Source organism: Anas acuta, chromosome 23, assembly GCF_963932015.1.
Source record: "Anas acuta chromosome 23, bAnaAcu1.1, whole genome shotgun sequence".
Lineage (NCBI taxonomy): Eukaryota > Metazoa > Chordata > Aves > Anseriformes > Anatidae > Anas > Anas acuta.
The window spans coordinates 3,193,977-3,219,420 of record NC_089001.1 but is presented as its reverse complement, the minus strand read 5'-3'; the positions used below and the strand labels follow the sequence as shown (position 1 = coordinate 3,219,420).

Genomic DNA, 25,444 nt, shown 5'->3' with positions numbered 1-25,444 from the left:
TTGTACTGCTGTGGCTGCTCTCTGCCTAAGAGGAGTGGAAATGCTGCAGCCAAAGGTCAGCTCCCCGGGGCACATAAAGGCAGCCACGTGTGCCCGTGCCACGGGTCAGGGCTTCTGGAGTTTAAGGAGGTCACAGCTGGGGACAAAGCTCATCTGGACAAAGCTCTCGTGTTCCTGTGTCCCCAAGGACTGGGGGATCCCAGAGGGGAGCGTGGTGGATGTAGGAGAGGCAAGGGATGGATGCTGTTGTTCCCAGAGGCACCGTCGTGCCACCTTGCATGTCTTTGGCTACCAGCGATGCCTCTCTTCTGGTCCTGGCTATTGAATCATCAACTCAGAGTGTTTAATTTGAAATTTGGGCTTGATGGAAACTTCAAATAAGAAGTCCCTTGTTGCTTGAATCCTGAGTGACCGTAAGCCAACTGTTTCCAGTGCACACCCAAAGCAATAAGCTCTTCTGGCTTCTAGGCTCTGGGATCTGTGGGCTTTGTCCTAGATGTAAGGAAAACCTGGGCATAGCGACTAAAATAAGAATTATTACTCTAACCAGGAGTTTTATCCATCATGATGGGAATATCCCATGGGAAAAGATGTTGCCAGCCAGCTCCTCCTGAGAAAAGCTCAGCACCTCCGGTCCTTGCTGGCTCCACTTGAGTCTCAGCCCCCGTGAAATCCTCTGCAGCCCAAATCGAGCATCGCCAGCCCCGGTGCTCTCAGCTCCTTCTGAAATATTTCCCCCATAATTCGTGGCGAAGGCAGTCAAGATTGGAGACATTTATTATGACGGGGAAGAGAGAAGTGATTTTTAAGGCCAACAAAGTTCAAAGACTTTGCTGTAAGTTTTCAGGATTAAAGATTTACTTGATGCAGCTTCCCATTTTTAATAGACAGGAATAGATGAAAGGGAATTTATATAAAGATTTTCGTTCATACTTAATGATGCCACTATTAGATGAGCTTTGGCACTGCATCCCAAGACATGAAGTTTTAAAACCAACCTTTTTTAAACATTAAATGACCTTTTCCATCCTCTCGCTATAATACATAAAGATTAGCTCGGTCTCATTACCCAGTCTGTCCTGGGGACTGGTTTAATATGTGGTTAAAACTAACTAGTCTCCTAGAATTCAAGGAAACAAATTGTGTGGGGTTTCTGCAGATTTTGTGGGGTTTCTTCTGCAGGAAGATGGGAGACGGTGCTGCAGTTTGCTTGGTGATTGGTCCCTGTGTGCCACCACCACCTCTATCATGGCATTTGGGCCGTCTGGCTGCATCCTGTGGTGTGCAGAGAAGAGGGTTGGAGCCCCAGGTGGGCTGCAAATCTCAGTTTCTGTCAGAACTGAACAGGCAATTTATGTATTTTTTACCAGCCATAGGGAGGGTTTCAAGATTTCCAAAAATAACAATGAGAAAAAAAAAAGAGCCATCAACCAGAATAGAGACGTAACATCCCTGTGCAAACATTTGTACTTAGCTGACCCGAGGAGATTATTAGAACCACTTCAGCTTCAAGTCTTTCATTTTTAAAATGTGTTTAACTATGTAGCGGTGGAAAAGCAAAGTGAACTTTGTTTGGAAAATGACAATTGACTTGGAAAGGCTGTCCGGCTTAGTGACTGTTGAAGCCCAAAATTGCAGAATAATGAGCGTAGGGTGCTGATGCACGCTCCCCCCGCCGGTCTCTAATTCTGCTCTGTCAGCACCTGGGAGGCAGGAGGCATTTTGTGATGCTCATCTGACTAAGTGCAGTGCTCTACCCTTTCCTGGAAGCAGAGCCAAAGAGAAAAGTGCACAGACACCAAACGGCTTTATGGATGAGAAATGGGGACGGTTCAGGACCTTCTGCTGAGATATGGGGATGGTTCAGGACCTTCTCTGCCTGCTGCTGCTTTCCTGGAGAAGGGGGGACCTGAGCAGGCTGCTTGGTTGGCCCCTTCCTCTCCTGGCTTCTTGGTAATTAAGAGCGGTCACCAGCCGCATCGACATCTGACAAAACTTGTGATCCGTGCTCCTGGCCTCGGAGGAAAAGCCCAACCTTTTTCCTTGCCTAATGAGATTGAGATTAACGGCCTGAGCCTGCAGATAACGCCGGTGCGTGCGTGCCTGCAGAGCAGGGAAGCTGGTGTCGCCTGGAGGACAGGCAACGTTCGCCAAGACATCTGTGCATCGCTTCCGAGAAGTATTGCCGTGTCTCTCCTCATCAGTCCTGAGTTCAGCCACGTTCCTATAAAACTTGGGAAGAGCAGGAAAAAGAGTTCCCGAGTGGGTATTGGTGGGATGCGAAGTAAATCGGGTTAAGGGGGGGCCACCTCTGCCTCACTGGCGGGGTTGGTGCCCAGTTATCTTCCATGATGCTTATTTTCTGATTCACAAATGGTGCAGAAAGGTGAATTTCGTGGCTGTCCCTTAAATTATATGGAATGCAGGACTGCTGGACACTTCTAGAGTCCAGGTACATGTCTTTTCCCTGGGAAGCAGACAGCTCTCCTTTTATGTATGGCTGTGCTACCATCCCACCCGCATTTTCCAACCAGCCATGTGCTCCCAAGATTGAAAATGCAAAACTGGGTAAATAAAAAGGCAGAAAAGGGAGGAAAAACCAGCACAACGATGCATTTCAGAGCTTTAAGAAGGCAGCCAGCTGCAGTGAGCTCCACAGTTCCCTGCCACACAGCCCAGCGGAGCCCCACTGATCTGCACGTGCAGGGCTTGCTCCAGCCCAGGCAGCAATTCTGAACGACGTGGCTCCCTCTGGAGTGACTTTAGAAAAGGAAGACAAGTGTCGGTGCCTTTCTGATATACCCCACAAAGCCCAGGCAACCTGGAGGAGACCCCCCAGGTACTGGGGGGGCTGCAGAAGCTGCGGCAGCTCAATGAAAAGCTGTGATTAACGCTCGGCTCTGGCTGCTTGTTGCCTTCCGTCAAGAAAATAAAAATACTACCCCCTACAATCACCCTCTGCCTAACACAGATTTGAGTGGGTGGGCCCAGGAGCTGAGTTCAAGAGTCAAGTGCTTTCTGTTTGAAAAATATTTGTCCCTCCCCACCCACGGCTGCCCACGTGCTTCCCGAAATATTCCAGCTATCAGCACTGATGGGCTGCTCTCAATACAGCACCAGCGCTTTTTTATGAACAAAACGGGGCTGTTTGGGGACGTTCTTTCATTATTGGTGTGTCGGGATGTGGGGCAGTGCCCTGGTCAGCGCTGTCGGGGACGGCACAGCCAGGGGTCCCCCTGCGGGAGCATCTGGAGCATGCGGGTGCTGGCACCACCTGGAGCTGAGCAGCGTGGGCAGCCACAGCATGCCGGCAGGTAACGCGGCCGCTGCTGCAGAGACTTCACCGCCCCCGTGTCTGGCAAGGCCTGGAGGTGGGCGAAACAGTGCGAAAGGCCGGGCGCAGGAGGGAGGATGCGCTGGCAGGAGCAGTGACGCTGCTGCAGCGGCTGCTGGCACGGTGCTGGAGAGCCTGGGGGGCGCACGGCCGGGGGTTTGGGGTGTGTGAAGTCCTCCTGAGCCTAACCTCTGCCATCCCCTTTTGATCCCGCAGCTGCCATCCTGGATGACCCGATGGAGTGCAGCAGAGGGGAGCGGCTCTCCATCACCCTGGCCAAAAACCGCATCAACCGCGCGCCCGAGCGGGCGGGGAAGGCCAAGGTGGAGGTGGACATCTTCGAGCTGCTGCGGGACAGCGAGTACGAGACGGCAGAAACCAGTGAGTATCTCTCCGTGGGGCTGCTCCTCCCCTGCTCTTCTCTCTGCCACCTCTCTGGAGGCTCCTGGCACGCTGCACTCGCTGCAGAGCGTAAATTTATCATAGCTGAGGCTTTGACCCAGGTCCCACCATGAGCGTTGCCACCGCTCAGCTCAGCAGCTCGGGACAAGTTATTTTCTTCACTCCGTGTGTCAGTAAACAGGAGCAGTGATACAGGAGGTGCTGCTCCGTTGTAAAGCCCTCGATGGTGCGCAAATAAGAGACTCTGGGCAAGTTCAGTGCAATTAAGTTATTTTTAACACCCCGCGGAAGGCTGTGTGTCAGCAAACATGATGGCTCTCTCAGAGCGTTAGATTGGCAGCGGGTTTGTTTACACAAAGTGGAATTTTCAAGTGATGTTTGAAATCATGTGGATTGAAAAGAGCTATTTTTGAAAGAGCAGCACGCCTTCCATGTTACTTAAAATCCTCTAATGCAAACAGGTCTCTGGGATAGGTGTTCGTGTCGATGCCCAACGTGGTAACTGCACGCTGGTGGATTAAAAATCCCCGATGGTCAACATCTCACAGACCTCTTGGGAGCCAGAGTGATAGAGGCCAAAAGGATCTGCAAGAGATTCTTGTTGTAAAAGGGAAAAATGCTTTGCGAGATGATAGCTTCTTTTTAGGATGTTTTCTGCAACAACCGTTGAGTTCAGGGGAGGACTACGTGTTTTTTTTTATTACAAGTTGTCTTGGAGAAGCTGGAGAAATCATTTAAATGAGGATTTTGGACTCATTCCCCCATGGTTCTCACTCCCAAGCCTGCGTAGCCTGCAGGGCATCCCAGGAGGGCACAGCAGGGTGCTGTGGGTCAGAGCAGGCTGCCTTTTCCTGTAGCTTTGGTCTTGGTGCTGTGCAGTCCTGAGCATCCCCGTGCCTGGGAGCCCAGCAGGCAGGTGCAGCTCCCCAGGCAGCTGGCAGGATGGGCCCAGCAGCCTGGCATGGCCAGCAGGTAGCACCTTCCTTTCCTCAATTAGCATCGTCATTATTTATAGAAGCTCTCAGTTAATAAAGTGCACGTCAGCAGGTACCTGGGCGCCTATTTATAGCGCCATTCGCCCATCAGGCAGGCTAGATTAAGCTCATCACGTGCAGCAGCGCAGGGGGTGTTTAAAACAAGCACTTCTCTGTCTTTTTGGATCCCTCTCTACAGGGTTTTCGTGGTCTTCCCATCTGGTGAGGATTGTGCAAATCCAAGCATACAGGCTGGGTCACCTGTAGGATGGAAAAGGGACGGGAACAGCCTGCGTGTTCCCGAGGCTGTGCACAGCTTCTCCCAGAAAATACTCTCCGTCTCCCAGCGAGCCTCGTAGGAAATGAGAAAATTGCCAGCTTGCTTTAGCCTGCTGTGCCTTTGAAGGAAACAGTTTTCAGATCCATTCATTTTCCTTTCTCCTCAACCCGTGCCGTGCAGCAGTGTTTCTGCAGGCTCGATCGCCAGGTGACCCCACAGCTGTGGGGAAGATCAGCAGCTTCTGGGTTTCTTTGTCGCTTGCAGTGTTGCTCTGGGTTTTTTTTCTGTTGGGATGTTTTTCTAGCAGAAGAATACTCATTTGCCGAGGAGGAAGTGTTATGCGCAAAATTGTTGATTTCAGCAAATGTGGTGTTTGGGAGAACGTGGAAATGGGATAAGTGGGGAAGAGGCAATTTTCCATTTCGAATTTCTACCTCAGGGAGATTTTCTTTGTTTTCTTTACTTTGATTAAAGAACATAAGAAGTAGAAACTGGAGCAAAACGACTTGATTTTGGTGAAGTGAGAGCTCACAGAATCCTGCAATATGTTATTTGCCTTTTCTTCAGAGGGAAAAACGTCTGGAAGCATTTCTTACAGGAGGAAAAATCTGGGTTCTGCATGATTCCGCCATTAATGTCACTGAAGTTATTCCTGATATATTCTGCTAGCAGAAGCAAATCAGATCCTGTAACTTAAATACCAAGCCTTTCACGGCTTTCAATTGTCTGACTTCAGTTTTAACACTACGTGCAATAACAAATATCAGTGCAATATTAATAAAAGCACTTTAGGTATTTTAACCTATGGCTGCAAAGCAGTGGGACGGCTGTTTAATAATACTGCTCTCAAATCTTATGCCCTTTGAGATTCCCCTTAAATATCACAGCACGCTCACCTGGCCGCCCTAGGAGTGCTGCTGCCACATCCCATCGCGGTGTTGTGTGTGCAGCTGGAGCTTCAGGAGGGGAAAGACTTCTTGCGACTTGGTTTCCAGCTTGGCATCGAGCTATTTTCCTTCCCTTTTCCTCCTGACTGACTCAGACTTCTTCCTGTCAGGGACCACAGAATCACAGTTCCCGTAGCAGGTAAAATCTGAGTCAATCTTACTCATATTCCTGCCTGATTTGCTGTTTCGGCTCTGTGTATGAATGAAGGCAAACACTGACTGTTCCCGTAAGCGACACCTGTAAAGCCCCGTGCTTGGAGATGAGTTTGCAGTGGAAGGCTGGGGATTGAGCTGTTCTGCCCTTCTGAGTAAAGCTTGTTTTCTCTTTGTGTTTGATGTTTCAGCTCCTTTTACAGAGATCCAAAACAGCTCGTTTAATCGTGTCTTTATCTAAAACACCTTATTCCTTTTGATGCCAAGGGAGGGACAGGTTTTCTACTTGTCACCCTGTCCCCTATCGTTTCATCCTTCTTTTCAGCATCCCTCTGTTGTTAATCCCAACATTTCAGGGCAGGCCAGCAGTCAGAGTGAGCAACTAGATGATTTTTAATTTCTATTTATTCACACCGCTGCTTCAGAGCACATTCAGTGACATTGGTTTGGATGTGCTAAGAACTGTCCCATCGTTTTCGTGATCCTGTTGGATTTTGCATTGAAGGCAGCTGCAGCTGCTGGGGTGGTTGTGTTGCTGCTAGGAAGCACGAAGGGTGCTGCAGGGAGCACTCCGGGCACTCTCCATGCCGCTCTCTCTTTAATCACTTGGTGTTTCTTGCACAAGAAACCCATCCTGACCACTCCCCGATGTTCAAGATCCCCTGATTTATTTTGCAATCATGGAAACGCTGAGGTAATTGCATCCCTTCCCTGCTCGTTTATTTTCAATTAGAGGCAAGAGGCTTCTTTGCCTGCCACCTCCAACCCTCGCAGCAGGTATCTGTGTGCAGCAAAGGATGTGCTGTGCCCTGCACCACAGGGGGATGCTCACACCGGAGCACTGGCAGCTCTGCTTCCTGCAGGCAGGGATCATGTAAAGGTTTCCAAAACGCCCCGAGGTCTTGGGAGGGCACTGCCTGACCAAGTGGGTGTGTGCACGTATTTGTCTTCGAACCCAAAAAGGCACAACAATGAATGGGTAGTTCTTGCATTATACATCCATGTGGATGGTTTTTGACGTTCACATGCACGTGAAGTCACCCTGGGGTCTGGTATTTGCTGGGATTTTGAGTTCTGGAGCACGTGAAAATTGGATGCAACCTTGGGCAGAGGTATGACACCGTGTCCTGCACTGCATACAGCCTGTGTGGCACCCATGTGCTGGGGTACAAGAAGCCAGGAGTGGCAGGGGCTGTGCCAATGTCTGGGTTTTACCCTGTGCAGTTATCAGAGATGGGTTTTGGTACCGAGCTGACGTTCCTGAAAGCATCTGTCTGAATCCACCCTGCCCACGGTGGTAGCAGGGTTAAGACTTCTCCTCCTGCAGAGACCAACAGCACCAGGTAATGTTGTGAAATGGGAAACGTGTTCGGATTACAGGAGAAGCAGCTCTCCTCGACATGGTCGAGGCCTTTGCCTCGGGCACCTCCGCTTTGTTTCCATTCACTTTCCTTAATTTCGCTGGATGTTACACCCTTGGAGAGCGAAGCAGGTTCTTTTTCTTCTGACAGCTGTTGCATCTCCGTTGCTATGGCTACTTAACCCACTTCTTGTTCTCCACGGGCGAGATGAGAAGAAAAGTGCTCGCCAAACTTTCTCCTGCGTGCTCAAAGCAATTCCCCCCCAGGACTTTTGCCCCGCTGACCCTTGGCTGAGCAGGGCTCGGCAGCCCCTTCTTGTTGGTGCTGAGCAGCAGAGCACCCGAGGGGCTGCTGCTGGCTGCTGAGTGCCACTGAGACGGCGTGCGGGGTTTTCAAAAGCCAGGGCTCTTACTTGAAAGGCTCTTCTTGAAGAGGTATAAGTGCCTGTAAATTTTTAAGCAGAGAGGAGAAGCGAGCGCTGGATTCCTTTGAAGATGCCACAGAAAAATATCGCTCGTGTTCCGCTTCAGTCTGAGGCGGTGCAGGGCGAGAGCGTGGAAGGGAGGAAAACCCCAGAGAAGATGTTTGCATATCATGGGCACTTTCTGCAAGAAGTCGGGACCTGGAAACGTATGGAGGTTTTTTCTAAGTAGTGCTTGGAGAGAGGTAAAACAAAAATCCCCAAAGGGACAAACTAAACCCTCAGCTTTTGGCTTTGTGATCCAGCCATGAAGCTGCGGAGGCTGGAAGGAACCACCTTCAGAATGGGCTCTGAGTATGTTGTGGTTTGAGTTTTTCTAGCTCCTCTTTCCAGCTGTTGAACACAGCTAATTTCTTACAGCCACCAATATGTAAACCAGAGACCTGAAGGGGCTGCGCGCTGGGACGCACCAGCCGTGCCGTACTGAGGAGGCAGCATCTTTAAAACCTCAGCTTTTTGATATCTTGGCTTGGTTTTACGCATGACAACGCCGTGAGATTGCTCCTGACAGTGCTGATAAGTAGTTGTGCCTCGCTTCTCCCCCGTGGTATGGTCTTTCTTCAGAAATAAGTCACTCGGTGCTTATTGAGGAAACTCAACCTTGTCTGCCTGTTGTTCCTGTGCCTTCTCCTACCCAGGGAGAAAGGATCTGTGTGTGGTGGTGCTGAGGCCATGGCTGGCAGCAAGCCTTCCTGAGCCCTGGGATCCAGGCATGAGGGGCTTTGCCTTCTGTTTGCAAGCAAAGTGCTCCAGAGCAGCGTTTCGGAGCGGCACAGCGGGTTGGGATTGCAGCGGGCAGGTGCCACCAGCTGGGGTAGTCCTTGGAGCGCCACTCGGCCGAAATGTGTGCTGCAAATTAAAAGGACAAAAGGTTGCAGTTTAGCCCGGGAAGCTTGAGGGAAGAGATTTAACTTCTTCATTTTGTCAGGGCCTTTTTAGTGTTTTGCTAACCTTGGTGGCACGGAGCCAGGAGATTAACTACTGCCAGAAAAAAAAAAAATAAAAAAATAAATCAAACCCGGTAATGTGATTCTTAGCATTGCCACTGAGCTCTGCAGAGGATGAGGGACCAAATTCAGACAAGTTTGTTTGCTGCTGGAGGATGCTTTGAAGCGAGGTCACTGCTGAGTTTAGTGGCCTCCATAAACTTCAGTTTACATCGTCCCTGGTGCGTAACCGTGGGGGCCAAGAAAAGCAAAATTTTAAGAGAGAAATTCTTGTTCTGAGTCGGGGATGGGGATGTGGGGCTTGGGGGGGACCTGGAAATGCTGGGGAGAGATGGAGAGGTGGATGCTATAGACAGGGTGACTGCTTCAGAGGGATGTGGGGGGCCTCAGAGGGATTTGGGGGACACAAATGGCACAGAGTGTAGTGTGTGTGTGTGTGCAGGAGGTGATGCTGTGCCAAGCAAGGTGAAGCAGGATGGGGTCTAATGCACGTTTCATCTCTCTGCTACCCACAGTGTGCCAGATCCTTCCCAAAGGGGTGGTAGGCGTCCTGGGACCTTCCTCCAGCCCAGCCTCCAGCTCTATCATCAGCAATATCTGCGGGGAGAAAGAGGTAAGTGGGCAAATCCCGTACTGGGGCCCCGCAGGGATCCTGCCCCCGCACCCCGTCCTGCACCCACCAGCTGCTGGGTGCTGCTGGGGCTCCCTGGGGGCGCAGCGTTTGGCCTCCCTTGCCCTTGTTTTCATCTCCGTCACCTTTTCCTTCAGCTTCCCTCATGTGCAACACCGATGTCAGGGTCAGTGCTGATGGGTGCAGAGACCCCAGGTGCTCTGGAGGATGCAGATCCCAGTCCAAGGGATTTCGTGTGTGTTCCTCTGTGCACCTTTTGCACAGTCCCCTTGGAAAGCTGCACCCCTTTCCCTTTGCTGCTGCTCCACCAGTGCGAGCCCTATAAATCTGTGTCCAGGCTGTGTGCCTGATTTAGTGCTTTACAAGCCTTGAATTGTTTTACACTCATCTAGCTCTGGTCACGGGGAAGAAATTGAGTTCTCCTCTCCCGGTTCATCCCTTTAAAGCCAGATAACGTCTCTCAGCCCTTTGGTGGGCTCTGCCTCCAAGCAAGGGGAATGCCTGAACCTGAACGGAGCACTGGAAATAACTCGCATTCACAAAGGAGTGCTGTCCTTTGTTCCGTGAGAACTGCAAGTGTTGAGGAGATGGAGGAGGTTTGTTAGACCCATTGCTCAGGGCTACAGCAGGATGGGTCTCCTGAGTGTATTTTGCAGTGTTTTCTGCAGTTAAACGCCCCAGACACGTGTTCCATCCCAGGCAAAGGTAGCTCTGCAGTAAGAGATTTCAAATGTTTTTCCCCTAAAATTCCCATTGAAGTCCCTTTATTTTCCCAGAAATGGAAGGTGAGTGCTAGCACACTTCTGAGGCACTTGATTCTTGAGTGCCATCCCAGCTGCCCTCCCAGTGATTTATATCACAGGAGCATCGCTTGGTGCCGTTGTGCTAAATGCAGTGCAGCAACCCGGCTGGAGACATCACACTCACAGAGCTGCACAGGTGGAGGAGAGAGAAAATGTCCTGTAGTGCTGCTCAGGCACCGGCTGGAGGAGTGACGGGGCTGATGGAGCCTGTAGGAAACCTGGGGAAGGCACCTACATCTCCTACGGTGCCTTGTCTTCCAAATATTCCCTCCCCTCCTGCCCAGGGAGGGGAGTTGCAGGGGCAGAGCCCTGGGGAAGGAGAAGGGGGCTCGGAGCATGAGCTGCAGCTGGGCTGCCATCAGCTCGGCGTGGTGGCTGCTGCAGGTCTCTGACTCCATCTGGTTCCCAAAAGGGATCAACAGGCTCGTGCAGGAGCTGCCCCGTCTGCTTTGCTTCCAGGAATTTGTCTTTTCTTGCGTTCTGCTCCTCCCCTGCTGACAGAGCTCGGGGTGAGGGCTGCAGCGTGAAATCGAGGCAGATAGCAGCTTCTTGCTCCTCAACTTTCCTGTTGCTAACCAAACAGCTTACGCTGTCAGTAAAGCAGCCATCACAACCTACTAATGGCCTTTCCCAAGAGGAGAGAGATGGGAGGCACGGGATGATAGCTTCTGGAAGGGCTAATAATGGAAGAAAAGAGGACTTGACAGTCCTCTAATGAAGCAGAAGCAGATGTTTCCCTTTCTGGCCTCCATTGCTTCCAAATAATTCACTCAGCAAAAGGGAAATGATGGTACTGGCCCCCACTTGGTGCCCCCGTGGTGCAGGGTGGCAGCGGAGCTGCTCGCAGGGAGCCCAGGGGCTGTCCCACAGCGCTGTGACATCCCCGTTCCCCTGCTCCCAGCTCTCTGAGAAGCAGCATCCCTCTCCCTCCTCCTGCTCTGCTTGATTAACGACAAGCACAGCGTTAGCAGGACTCGTGGCTCGAGCCCTGTTGGAGCTTACCCGCTGCACAGCCACCTGTTACCCCTCTGCTGATCAAAAAAACCCCAAAGCTTCTGGCTGCTGCATCTGTTCCTCTCTCTCGCGAGCCTCAGCGGTGCAGGGTCATCGTGTTCCTCCCGTCATCTCTCCTAATTACCTGGGCTGCAGGCAGAGGTGGCCAGGCAGTGCTTAAGCCAGGCAGCAGAGCCCAGCACGGGCTGGGCACCTGCCTGCGAAGCAGCCTCCGCGTTTACCCAGGCAGCAAGCCCGAAACGAAGTGCGGCCCCGGCTGCAATTAGTACCCGATCTCATTAGGCTGAAGTCATCCGGAATGGTTTCCTGTGCTGTAATCACCAACCCCGTTGCCTTTCTCTGAGTGGCTCAGCAAGACTTTTCCTGATCCACTCCTTCCCGTGGCTGCGATAATTATTTTCCTCTGCTCCTGCACAGACCCCACCCTCCTCTCCCTACTCCAGCGATGCTTCTGCGGTTTTATTGGGATATTTCGCTTTCTGCATGCTGTGCGTTTCGCACCGAAGGTCCTTTATGGTAGATTTACTTGTTTTGATTCCTTGTTTCCCTCTCTAATTATATCCCCTTTCCCCTCCTCCCCACTTAGGTTCCTCACTTCAGAGTGGCGCCGGAGGAGTTCCTGAAGCTGCAGCTCCAGCGCTTCACCACGCTCAACCTCCACCCCAGCAACACCGACATCAGCGTGGCCGTGGCAGGAATCCTGAATTTCTTTAACTGCACCACCGCCTGCCTCATCTGCGCCAAAGCTGAATGTAAGTCAGTGCCAGGCGGGGTTAGCAGCCCCCCTGCTCCTGGCTACCCTTTTTTTTTATTTTTTTTTTTCATCTCCCTTTGCATGCTTGGTGCCTGTTGGAGGATGACTGGGGTGGCTGGAGGGCTGTGCTGCCTGGCTGCTGTGCAAGGTTTTGTAGCAGGGGTTCTTCAGGCAGACCCCCCCCAGGGCACGTTTTCCACCCTGGTGCCCCATGGAGGTGTTTGCTGGAGGAGGAAAGGGCATGGGGAAGACTCGCCCGCCTTCTGTTGGACTATCTGTAGTGTTTTGCTTGCACAGATGGGTTTTTGGAGGGGGAAAAAAAAATATATATATTCTTAAGCTTGTTCCTGGAGATTATTCTAGGCGATTTTTCACTTTTTTGAAATATCTCTCCCCAAACCCACGTGCAGTTTGTGGCCTAAAAGCAGGACTTGATTAATAGCCTCTACACCGCACACCCTCCTGGGCTTGGTAGCCATACATCTGCTGGTAATTGTGCATCTGGATGCTGGAGTGTTCACCTCAACGAGCCCGGATTCATCTCTGCATAACTCTCCTAGCGTGGCAGGAGCAGGCTCTGCATCCCAGAGCTTCGAGCAAAGCATGTCCTGGGCCTGGAAGGTCAGTGCGTGGCCAAGTGGCCGCTGTGGAGTAGCCCAGCCCATTTTGCTTTTAATTTCAGGGAGCCAGATTCATTAGTACTAGAGTTTATGTTACAAACCGGCCTAGAAAGGGACTTTGAGGGGGTGCATGGATCCAGCGAGAGCCCTGGAGTGCTGGCAAGAGCTTAGCAGTCTCTGCTGGTGGGGCTGAGTATCGAGGAGAGGCAGCATCCTTCCTAAATTGGGACAGGCAGACTTCACGCCACCAGCTGGGCTAGTGGCACAGCTAGTGGTTGTTGCAGACTCCTGCACAAGGACAGGAGTAAGACAGTGTTTGCCTTTCCTTTTTGCTTTATGCACTGAGGAGATGACATCCTCAGCATGTGTAATCATTAAATTGCTTTTGGGTAGGCATGCTCAGGTTTTACCCCAGCCGAGGACCTGACCCAAATCCCGCAATTAAAATAATTCAAATAGTCTTCTGCGTTACATTTAGCGCTGGAATTTTTCATTGTGTAACCCTAACCTTCAGGAAAAAAAAAAAAAAAAGGAAAAAAAGAAAAAAGGAAGGAAAAAAGAGGGAAGAAAAGATAATTGGGTGTCCCGACCTGCTGTGCAGTGTGCTCTCAGTCCTGCCCTTGCTGCTGCCAGGCACAGAGCACACACACACCAGCTCATCACCCTTTTCCCCAGCTACCTGAAAAAAAAAAAAAGAAAAAAAAGGACTCACAGGTGTCTCCACTTGAATGCAGCCTGGTGGTAGTGTAGCTCTTCATTTAACTGGATCAGAACCTCAGGAGCCAGATGCTGGCATTAGGTTATCACCCTTTTAATTGAATCAGCCCCGTTTATTTTCCTCTGGTGTTCCTGGATAAATGCAGGATGAGCTGTGCAGCCCAGAATCCAGCTTCGTGTAGGAGCACAAGCCCTCGTTTTCCCCTAGGACAAGCAGTGCTCCTAGGCACAGTCCTTAGACAACTGACTCGAGGCACTCAGGGCTTTCGGAAGGTTCCCCGGAGGCAAATAAGGGAGTATATGAGCTGTCTGCTCATCAGTGAGAGGATCTTGTTTTGAAGGATGTTATTATTTAGCTCCCTGGAGGGAAAGTCGTCGCTGTTTTGGTTAAAGTACAAGGCTGTGTGATGGGACTCCTGGGTCCTATCCCGTCGTGCTCGTACTGGCACTGGAAGAAGTCGCATCCTTCCTCTGAGGACTGATTGTTTCTGCTGGCAGAAGCAGAAAATGACCCTCAAAGTCGATGGAGTTAGGCCAGCATAAGGGATGTGGAGTTGGTAGGGAGCTTGTGGATTGTCCTGATCTGGAAGGCGTTGTGTGAATCTACAAAATCCCTGCCCTGAAAAGTCAACCGCAGAGCAGCACCGGGGTGGATGCCATCATAAGAGCTACTCTGCAAACTGCGACCACCAAGGGGAGGGAATAACAACCAGGATTTAGGAACTGACCATCGGGGTCAAGGATTGCACCAGTAGGAACCCCACAAGCAGCAGAAGCACCCTGGAGGAGCAGCAGAGAGCTTAGAGGTGGCTCGATCTTTCCCCTCCAGTCTTCCCCCCCTGTTTTGTGAGTTTGTGAGGATCAAGAAGAGATGTGATCGAGAGGAGCCTTGGCTGCTGCTGAGACCCTCGCTGAGGTGTTAGCACGCTGCTTTGTTACCTTGGGGAGGTGCTGGGAGCCCGTGAAAGCAGCGCTCTGCTGCTAACCACGTTGGGTCGGGTGGCTCCGTGTCCCCTGGGCTCCTGGTGAGGATGGGGAAGGTGAGGAGCAAGGCTCTGACCCAAGCCTGGCCCCTCCGTTGGCTGGTCCTGGTGCCTGCTCATGGTTCTGCTCCTTGCATTTCCTTCAGCTCAGCTTTTCTCCTTCCTTTTGAGCCACGCTAGCTGTCTGTGCCTTGCTAATGATTAAATCCTGTGGCCTCCGGTCAATCAAAGTTGACAGAGGAGGTTATTTCCCGAGGAAAACCAGCAGCTGGCTGGAAGAGACAGATTCTATCAAATATTCTTCCTCCGCTCCGAAAAGCTGCAGCAGGAGCTTTGACGTCTTGTTAGACATCAAAGCAGCCATGCTGGAAGGAGCCCTTGCAGTGACCTCTCTGCAGGGAGAAACTTCAGCCGGCCGTGCCGGAGGTGAGAAGGCAGAGGCTGGGATAAAGCGGGGGGGGTTGCAGGCCTCCCTGCTGCAGGTACTCACGTGGAGGGGCTCCATCCATCCTTCCCCAGTCCTTGCTGCCCCACAAATATGTCTATTTATTTATTTTCTCCTCTTCCTTTTTACTTGCAGGCCTTTTAAACCTCGAGAAGTTGCTTCGCCAGTTCCTCATCTCCAAGGACACGCTCTCGGTCCGAATGCTGGACGACAGCCGGGACCCTACCCCTCTGCTGAAAGAGATCAGGGACGACAAAACAGCCACCATCATCGTGCACGCCAACGCCTCCATGTCCCACACCATCCTGCAGAAGGTAGGTGCCGACCAAGCACCACGGCATCAGTGCTGCTGCTTCCAGCCAGCCAGAGCCCGCGTGCGGTGCACGAGCGTGCACGTGCAGGTGTCACTGATAATAACATCTAAAAAAATCCATCGGTGACGCTGGAAATGCTCTCTGCCGAGAGAGGAATCATCACTGATGGAGTTTCTGGGGGAAATAATTTCCTCGTGCTTTTCAGGACCGCAGAAGCAAAGGTTTAATTGCTCGGAGCTGGTGTGTTTGCTTTCTAGAAGCCGCGCCTGCCCGTGGCTCCTGGTGCCATCAAACAGCCCCGGAGGGCTGCTGAGCGCTGTGAAATTAGTCAATCAGTCCAATCCTTTTCCCTTTTTTTTTTTTCTCCAAACACATTTCTAACTTTTTGCTTCCTCTCTGATTGTCTTATTAACCAAGATTTTATTTTAATCGTGTTTATTTTTAAATGGTCTCTTGCTGCAATTTTTAGCGTTTGTTTTGATAGCCTACTTCAAAATTGAGCAGTGGCTCCAGATGGAGCCCGAAGTTGTGTGTAGTTCCCCACATCCTGGAAGGAACAAGAAGTACTTTTTTTGAATCAAGGCCGAATACAAGCAACGGTGTCCCCCTTCCCTTTGGCTGCTGTTGCAGGCATTACCCACGGTGTCCTCTTCATGTAATCAGGGCGCTTCAGCACCATCTCAGATTTATCCCTGATGACAGCCAGCTGAAAAAATTAGCGTGGTTTCATTATTCCCACCCTAACAGAAGATTTTTATTCAGCTTCTTGCAATTTTGCATTTCTAAATACTCACTTTGGGGTATTCTGAGGGCACCTCCATGCCTTTTTTTTCTTTAAATTTTGGGGTGTTTTTTCGCTGGTCCCCATGTCAGGAGCTGTAGTGACTTCCCACAGGCACACGGCAGCGTTTGGGCACCTGCAGCCTCCCTTCTCCTCCCGAGCATCCTCCTGCCACCACTGATGGAGACGTCAGAGACTGCCGTGATTTTTCAGCAGTTCAGTAAAACCCGGTGTAATCTTCCCAGCCAGAGGACTGGAGGAGTGAGAGGTTGTAAATAATGAGCTTGTGGTGCAGTGTTCTCACACCTGGGGAGGCTGGGGAGTGTTTTCTTCACGGAGCTGCAGCTGGAGCAGGGGTGAGGAGCTGCGCCCTGCCCAAAGGTGACCGAAAGCAGGAGAAACGTGCCAGCGTTTTGAAAGCGCCGTGTGTCGGAGCTGCCTCGGCACAGCCGGCCTGCCTTTGGACGACGAGGGAAATGGCAATTTCTCATCTCACCCTCCACATATGGTCTGGAGACACATGGTTGCTTCCTCGATTACCAGCCCGGCCTGGCCGCCCACCTGGCCGCGGGCACGGCGAGCTGCTGGGAGCGCTGCTGCGGAGCCGCTCCGTGGCTGCCTTTGATTTTCTGCCCTTGAAATCAAACAGGCTGACTTCAAAGTAGGTCACAGAGTGCTGACATTATCGCTGTCCCCAGCAAGGGAGAAGGGAGGGACATGGGTGCCACGATTTATTGTGCAGGAGGCTGGAGACGAGGCAGTTTTTGCAAAGCCGTGGGGTCGCGGTGCTCTTCGGGTCAAATGATTTTTTGCTGTAGCCCTTTTGGCACCTGTTTGAAGGACACAGGGTGCTGGTGTGCAACTGACAGGCTGGGCACAGCCACACCAAAGCCACCATCGGTCCCTCCCTTCCTCCATCGCCTCCGGGTGGTCTGGGCAATGGGCAAACCTCCTCACCAAGGTCCGGCAGCTGATTTGAGACCAGCTGTGCTTGGCAGTGAGACACAGGCTGTCGGGAGGATTTGCAGATTAATCCCGAGCATCTGTTTCAACAACCAACTCCTGGTCTAATGAGAATGTTGGATTTTGGAGAATACTTCAATGATCTGGTCTGTGGTCTCCAGAAGAGATCATCCCACAGACAAATCCACGTCCTCCTGCCTGCATCCCCATGCGCTCTCACCCTCTTCTTTTCTGCTCCCGAGGCCATCACAACCCTTGTTAAATTCTGGAGAGCGGTTGGAGTTGCTGGGTTTCATTCACGTTAATTAATTTTCGGGACTGAGGATCAAATCTGGCAGATGTACGTGGGGAAGGCACTACTGGGATGGCTGTCCTTTCTCTGTCGTTCTACGGGAGCTTTTCCTGCCTTGCTCACCGCATCCTGGTGCTCGTAGCAAAAGGAGATGAGCACTGAGCCCTTTCAGCTGCTGCGTGCCCTCGTTATGTTCGAAAATTACATTAAAAATTTTCCCTCGTTAAGTCGATAGTTGAAGAGGAGAGAAGTAGTACCAATTAAGCAAACCTCACCTAACCTCTCTTTCCTCAAAACAGCAAAACCAAGGAACATCATCCAGGGGCTCTGGAGGCTTCAGGATCCCACTCAGGGGGTTGGCACGGGTTGCTGGGAGGGGGACAGAAGCTTTTGCTCCCGGGGCTTTCTGCCAGCAGGGTGTTTTTGTGGTGTTGACCCAAAACCACAGGGTCTGGAGCTGCAAACAGGTGCTTTCTTCATGCCATGCACCCCTCTGTGGGTGCGGAGAGGAGACCTCGAGGTAGGTTTGGTGCTGCTGGACTTAATTCCCCATTGTGCTACCGTGTCCCAGCCATCCCGACACAGGAGAAGCAGCAGCGATAAGGATGGGAAAGGAAACGTGGCCCCGTGTCCGTGCTGGAGCTGAGATGGAAGATTGCCAGGCTCAGGTCTAATCTCTTTTCCTCTCCTTCGCAGGCAGCCGAGCTGGGAATGGCGTCTGCCTACTACACGTACATCTTCACTAATCTGGTAAGACGTTTTTCACAGCTTTTCTTGGATGTGCGTGTCGAGCCATGTTAATGGGAGCTGATCTCCCCGACCCCGGGGAGCACGGGGAAGAGCTGCCTACGTGCAGGGCGGCGGGGGCAGGAGCTGGGGGGGGTCCCCACACAAACCCCATTAGCTAAAGGAAGGCGTGGGGGGGGTGAGAGCACTGCTCCGTGCCGTGCAGCAGGGTCTGTGGGTGCAAAAAGGGGTTTGGAGAGATGCGATGAGACTGGGGGTCCACCAGGGGATGGGTGGCTCCTGGGTGGTTTGGAAGGGGCACGCTGGGGGTGTGAGCGCAGGATCCTGCTCCCTGCTCTGGGAGAAGAGCAGGATGGAGGAGGGATGGTGCTGTAAATGTGGAGAGGCAGGGTGGGCACGACTTCAGCACAGCCCCTGGTGACTCGGCTTTATAGCTGCTAATAACGCTAATTGGGGGGATTGTGTGGCCAAATCCCTGAGCACCGGGCTTAGGAGGCAGCAGGGGGAAACCCAAAATAACCATCAGAGAAACTTCTGGTGCTGCAGCAGGCTCTCCAAAGGGCTGCCAAGTGGTGGGGGGAGCGCTGCCCACGGGGAGAGCGGGACCTGCCCGGGGCTGCTGGTGGGGGCTGCTGGAAACCGGAGCGTGCGGGACGGGCTGGATGATGAAGTGCCGGTGCCTTCCAGCCCCCGGTGATACTCATAGTCTCTAATTTCTATTAATATTTATGCCAGGGTGTGCTTGTGCCAGGAAAGCCGAGAGCTGAATCACGCTTTGTGTTTGGGTGGGAGACAGACGGGAGCGGATGGAGCCAAACGTGTGGGAAGGGGAGCTCGAGGGAAGGGGAGGGGAAAGGAGGGGAAGGAAGGGGGTGAAAGCCAAGGTAGCAATTGGGGTGGGATGGGGAAAGGTGTCAGAAAAGGCAAAAATACAAAAGAAGGGAAAATCCACGTTTCCTACCTGGGCTAACAGTATTTTGGTCCTGCTCAGTGCTCAGTCCCTAGTTCCTGACCTTGCTCAATACCAGCCCCGCAAGGAAAAGCTCCGCTGCTCTGACTTATCCTCATGTAAACGCTCAGCACTGGCCAGGGAGGGATGGACCTGGGGCAGAGCTAAGCCCTGGGACCTGAAGATCATTTAATTTAAGGCAGCAGCTTCCGCTCTGTGGTTTCTCACCCCTGTGCCACCCAGTGGAGCTGGTAAGGAGCAGGGTCTCCAGCCCATGAAACCCCTGCCCATCTCACACTGCAGCCTGGACACGTACAGCATTGCTGGAAAAGATGCTAAATTTTGGTTAGCCTCAGCCACAGTGGGGCCTTAATCCATAATTTGGGTTTGTCAGTGCTACTGTAGTAGACATAATCAGAGATTTCCACTTGCACATCGCCAGCACAACGGAGTCTGTATTCATGGATGGTGCTTGGACAACAAAAGTAACTACAGAAATTAAGCTCCTCACTGCTTAATTAAGCTCATCAGCACACTAGTTTTGAGCATGGGTGTGATTAAGCATTTTCTTGGGATCGAGGGGTGATGTTTGTCTCTGAAACCCATTCATCCAGTGTAACGAGGGTACGAGGCAGGTGAGTCAGAAACGAGTTTCGTTGCCATTTGTTCCCACAGGATATTGTTGTTTCCCCTGTTTTATTTCACCACTTTATCCAAAAGACCAGCCCAGAGCAGAGCGAACTGAAATTTTGGCAGGGCCTACCGAAGAAGAAAGGTGACATCGGGCAAAACCTGGGCAGATGGGCGAGGTGGTAAAGGAAATTAGTAATACTTAAATGGGGACGAGAGATGGGAGCGAGCAATTTAGACTAATAAATCTGGAGGGATTATCAAGCCCCTAATGAACCCTCTGAGGTTTTACAATCACTGCCTAATAGAAAAGATAAAATCAGAGCGAGCTGCTGCGAGGGGGAGCAAGCAAGACGAGGGCTTTAAATGGGGAGAGAGCCCATCAGGAGGGGAACAGACGGTCTGTTCAGCATTAAGCTACCTGAAGATGGCAAAACGGGCCAAAAAAAGGATGGAAAAGGGGCGAAAATGCCGAATTAAACACCTGCCCTGCAGCATTAGAGGGGGGTTCTGTTCCTGTCTGCTGGCATTAATTTTATTTAACGAGCATATCCCGGCCGGCAGCCAGTTCTCTGCGGAGTGCTGCGTGGAGGCGAGCGGCCACGGGCCCTCTGCCACCAGCCTGTGGGGACAGGACCGGGGGTCCCCGGGGTCCTGGGGGGTGCCATCGGTGCTCGGAGGGGAGGCAGAGCAATGCGTGAGAGCAGCTGCCAGCCTTTGGCACAAGGCTGCGGGAGCAAACCGGGAGGAAGCCCTCAGCCCCCAGTGTGTTTCCATTGGAGCCGAGGCGAGCAGCCTGATGTAAAAATATCCACGGGCTAATTTACTGCATGCGAATTCATTATCAGCCGCCTTCAGCCAGCTCTGGGGACCCTTTCTGTCAGCAGCAGAAGCTCCACAAATTTTCCTGGAGCCCAAATGAAACCCGCAGATCAGAGCAGGGCTGCTGCCTGCTCCTTCCCCGTGTCCATCATCTGCGTAAGGGTGCTCTCGAGCCAGGGTGCGACCGAGCCCCCTTTTGTCCTCGTCCTCCTTGTAGGGTGTCACAGTGGGACCTAAGCTGAAGAACAGCACTAGGCAATGTCTGAGAGGGGAGGGGTACAGCTCAAAGCCCAGCTGACAATTTGATTTATGATAATGCTGCTAATAAGGCCAGTGCATAGGTAAAGCGTGGCAGGCTGCTTCGAATTGGGACAAAAGGGAAAAAAGAAAAAGTTTCTCCTGGTGCTAGAAATCTTGGAGATCAGCAGTGCAGAGCAGAAGGGGTGTTGGATGCCTCCAAAATCCTGCGGTACAATTAATTCTTGTAGCTTGTTAATTCTCTGTGGCTTGTTGTTGTTTTTGTCTTTTTTTTTCCTTTTTTATTTTATTTTTTTTCAATATAACATATGGACCCCAGGCTGGGCTTAAATTTCAAAACATTTATCAAGGAGATTAGATGGAAATAATTGAAACAATTAAAATTATTACAGTAAGGAGGGAGGTGTAAAGGAGTTTTACTCGTGCTTTGAGTCAGGCGGTCTATTGAGTGGCTGCAGGTTTGTTCCCCGACAATATTGTGCGGAGGTGTTGTTGCTGATAAAACAGCTGCCGTATTCGATTTCCAGAGCCCAGATAAATCAGCTTGGCTTTGTTTATTTGTTTCCTATTGTTCCTTCTTTGTTAGTGGTTTATAAAGAGCTTGCTCCTCATATAGGGCGAGTTTTCCAAAGCTCAGTTGTCGCTCTGGATGCCCCGTTGGGACCGGCGAGCCAAGCAGCATCCAAACGGCCCAGGAAATGTCACAAATTTCAGCTCCATCACGGGCTGTGGTGCTCAGCCCCACTGCACGAGGTCTGTAAGCATCCCTCAATCTCTCCTAGGCTCTGGTGCAAGTGAAGGGCACAGACTTTCTCGTTAGGCCTTGACAAATTTCACCCCAAAGGCCAGCCTACCTGCCCGGCTCCCTGTAGCTGATGCAAAGCTTTTCGAGGAGCCTCGGCCGTTCCCGGAATTTATGGTGGGTTCCCTGAATTTATGGTGGATAAATTCCCTGAATTTATTGTGTTGTCGGTGACACGTGGTAGGAGGGCAAACAGATCGGGTTGGTGCAAGGATGCCAAAGCCATTTCTCCTTATTTTCGCTAGCAGGAGAAGAGGAGGAGTTCGGCAAAGCAGCAATTTGTGCCTCTCTGCGTCTTGCTGCCTGCCTGTGCTACCTTTTACCTGTCTTGCATCTTCTTTGTGCATTGTTCAGAGTCCTTTAGGAAGCCCAGCCCGCATTTCATTTCCAGTTGTTGAGTAAATCATTCTCTCAGATCCAGCCCAGGCCCTCCACTGTGAGAGCAAACCTCTTTTTTTTTTTTTCCTCCCTCCTCGTGCTTTCTCGTCCTATTTGTCTCAGCCCCCCTACCCCGTTTCCACATGCCATCCCTTTCAGGCCCCAAACTCTCACTTGACCCCTTCTTCTTTGAGCCTTTGTCACTCCTCAGCCCCAGTCTCCCTGCGGGGAAGTCGAAGTTGCTCTCTTGCACTAACGATGCGGGCAGCGTGTTTTCCTAAAGTGCTCCGTTTGAAGAGCAGCCTCCAAAATCCAACAGCTCTCCTTGCATGAGGAGATAAAAGGCCTGTCCTTACCAGCACACGGCTCCGATGCTTTTGTGATGCTTCAACTTCGGAAGAGCAACCAGATTCTGTAGGGAGAGCTCCCCTGAATCACCACCAAGTTCACCGAGATCCCGATTCTCCTTTAACTACGTGAACAGCCGAATAACACAGTGAGTTGGGTAGGTCATCCACATCCACGTGATCCTCAAAAGGCCACGATTCGTTCCCATGATGAGTTTTTTTTTTTGTTTTTTTTTCCTTCCAGAGAAATTGATTTTAATGTGTGGTCCATTATAAACTTACTGACTCTGTCGATAGTTTATAAATAAACGGAGCCTTTCAAGAAAACCATAAAACGCTTAACATAATATTGCCCACTTCAGTAAATAAGTAAGTGTCTTTTTGGAGGAGCTTAGGAGTGATTAGCATGCTCAGCCCCGAGGGCAGCAGGATGCAGAGTGCCAGGCTGGGAACTGTAATCAGAGGTTGGAGGGTGACAGCTTTCTGAAGCACCAAATACCCTTGTGATGGAAGGTTTGCCAGCGTGAGGTCTTAATAATAGAGAAATGGAAGCCTTGGCCCAGCGTGCTCCTTCCTATCCCACATAAAAATAGAGGAGGAACAGGACAGCGTGTTCTGGAGCTGCTGGTGTAAATCAGCATCTGTCAGGGGGGGACGGATCCTTGGCTGGGATGGGGCTGAGCTCAGTGCAGGCAGCTCAGAGCTGCACCAGGAGGCTCTGTGGGTGACCATGGGCTGGGACAGCAGCAGAGGGTCTCTGGGGCTGCTCACCAGCAGAGCCAAAGCTCCAGCGAAATCCTTGCGGTAATTAAGAGAGGAGGATAACCACGTGTGTGGGTGTGAGCAGAGGGAGGGGTGAAGGCATCCCGGTGTCAGTGCAGTGAGCAAATCCTGGTTATTGCAGGGCTTTGGGGTGAGGTGAGGTCAAAATCTGACCAGATGGGTGAAAACAGCAGCCAGGGAGGACCTGGGCAACATTCACGGGGTCTGCTTTGGTCCACAAATGAGTCACTGAGGAGCAGATCTGGGAGGATGCTTCATGAAACTGCTTGAATTTAAGCGATGGCTTTGATGCTTTGCACCAAAGGGCAGGTTGCTGATCCCTGTCTCCTGGAGGCTGAGTCCCGCTGTCAGGTTTTTCACTGCTTGCTGTTTTTTTTTTTCTCAGCACCTCGGTTTCCTCCTCTGTACAATGGGTACAAAACCACCTGGCAGGTGTCCCTGGAGTGTTGCTGCTATGAAGTGGGCACAGAGCGATGTGCCTGCACCCCGTGGTTTTGTGCTCCTAACAGATTGGAGATGACTGCGTGTAAATCTCCCAGCCGTAACTCACCGCCGGTGACGCCACAAAACCCGAGCTCGTGGCTTTCAAATCATGAATTAGCGAGCTTGGCCGGGTGGCTTTTATTAGGCAGGTTCTCCCAGTGATCTAAACGCTCGGGTCGCTCCCAGGGTTTTGTCTGCTGCTGTGAAGTGAGAAGGCAGGTCGAGTGCCGCATGGAGCACGCCAACCCAAGAGTGACTTCATCCTCTAATAACTCCTCCAGTGCCGTCTCCCAGGGAACCCCTTTGTATTCAATTAGCTAATGTGCGCCTAGTGCTTTGAAAATATGGAGTGCCATAGAATCGCTAAGTGTTGTTATTTAACGGCACATATTTAGCGGTTGCAGCCCTGTAGCAGAAGTCAGAAAATCTGCACTGTAATTGCCTGGCGCTGCTGCAGACTTTGCTGTGATCTGAGCAAAGCCTGGGGACTTTTCTTCTCGAAAAGTTCATTAATTCTGGCTGCGGACCTTCAGGGCCTGCTTTTTCTGCCATCTCAGGAAACAGGATATTGACTTTTGGTGGGTGCGCTGAAAAAACAGACCCAGAGAAGGGGGAGAACTCAGGCAGCCAGGATTTGTGTATCTGAAATGAGACTCGGAGGCAGTTTTTATGGTCTTTGTGCCTTGGGTTGCAGGGGTGGCATAAGGGAGCTGGTCCAAGATGTGCTGGTCAGGTGTGGTGGTTGTTTTGGGGTAAGGAGGGGAAAAATCATTGGGAGCAGAATAGAGGAGAAGAGAGAGGAGGAGAGGAGAGGAGTTATTCTGAGTCAGCTCTGCTGTTGAAGATTCTTGCTGGCTTAGGTAAAAGCCATCTTCAATGTGTCTTGTTGAGTTGACCTCAGTGAGCAATTCTGGGATCTGACACCAAATCCCTGCGCGCCCTCTATGGAGCCATTTGCCTGTCTGAGCCTTGTTTCAAAAATACAAACCGTATTTCTCTACCTCAGTCTGAAAAGGTGGATGTGCTACTGCTTGCATGCGAATACCTGGCAGCGCAGGGATGGGGCTCACCTCCCGTGGTGCCCGTGTGCTGTCTGAGCAGGACTGCAGCAGAAATGGGGCTTTCTGCAGCTGGAGTTTTGCCTGGAAGTAGACAGATACAGAGAAGAGAGGCTGCAGGAAAAGCCAGAAGCTCGCGACGAGCATCCACCTCCAGCACGAGCTGGGAAAAGGCTGATGTGAGGATTTTCACCAAGCAGATCCGGGGCTCTTTGGTGCACAGCATCTCGGTTTCCTTCTGCATGTAGGGCACTCAGGAGGCCGCTCGCCCTGTGCACTGTTTGCCTCGCAGCTCTGCTGGGGGAGCCGTTGTTTTGCAGGGGCTCAGCGCATCTCCTGCTGCTCCCTTTGCATCCAGGAGCTCCTCGGGCCCCGGTCCTCATTAGCCATCTGCCCTCGCTGCGCCGCTTGACAGGATGCTGTGGGTAAATGGATAACCTGTCAGCAAGGCAGGAGGATAATATCATTCAAATGAATCAATAGTTCACAGGCAATTTCATGTTACCTAACGTTAATGCGGTTGTGTCCAAAACGCACTTAATCCTGGGTCTGATCGCGTTCTTGGGGGAGTTTGCCAGGCTGGAGCAGTCTTGTAACTCTGTTTTTTGGAGATTTACAGGCCTTGTTCCTGCGCGCACACATACGCAGGAACAGATAAAAAATGACTTGACTCGCTGAGATCTCCTAGTCCACGGAGCCAAAAGCCATTCATATTAGTGATGGAAGAGATTGGGCACCCAGCAGTTTCTGAAACTATTACTCCCACCTTCTCGCTCCATTTTAGCAATTAGCAAAAGAGAAATTAGTGAGGAAGGCACCATTATTTCCTGCTAATAGGACGGGGAGGGCTGGACGCTCCTCCAGGAAGCCGGTCCTGCTGTACAACCGCTTCCATTGGCATCGAGCTCTCCCTTTTTGCTTGCGGTTCATTTTAACGCCGTCCTTGGCCAGTTTGCTCCCTCCCCGGGGACGTCGGGTTTTCTGGCAGGTG

General features: G+C 51.6%; 1 protein-coding gene across 2 annotated transcripts in view; it reads left to right on the top strand.

Annotated features, from left to right (window-relative positions):
• Positions 1-25,444, top strand: part of GRIK4 (glutamate ionotropic receptor kainate type subunit 4) — a 159,212-nt gene that overhangs the window by 99,574 nt on the left and 34,194 nt on the right. For both annotated transcript variants that reach the window (XM_068659238.1, XM_068659239.1), the window contains 5 exons: positions 3,551-3,715; positions 9,395-9,492; positions 11,914-12,079; positions 14,982-15,160; positions 17,893-17,946. In XM_068659238.1, coding sequence (XP_068515339.1) covers positions 3,551-3,715; positions 9,395-9,492; positions 11,914-12,079; positions 14,982-15,160; positions 17,893-17,946 — 662 coding nt within the window. The remainder of the gene's footprint in view (positions 1-3,550; positions 3,716-9,394; positions 9,493-11,913; positions 12,080-14,981; positions 15,161-17,892; positions 17,947-25,444) is intronic.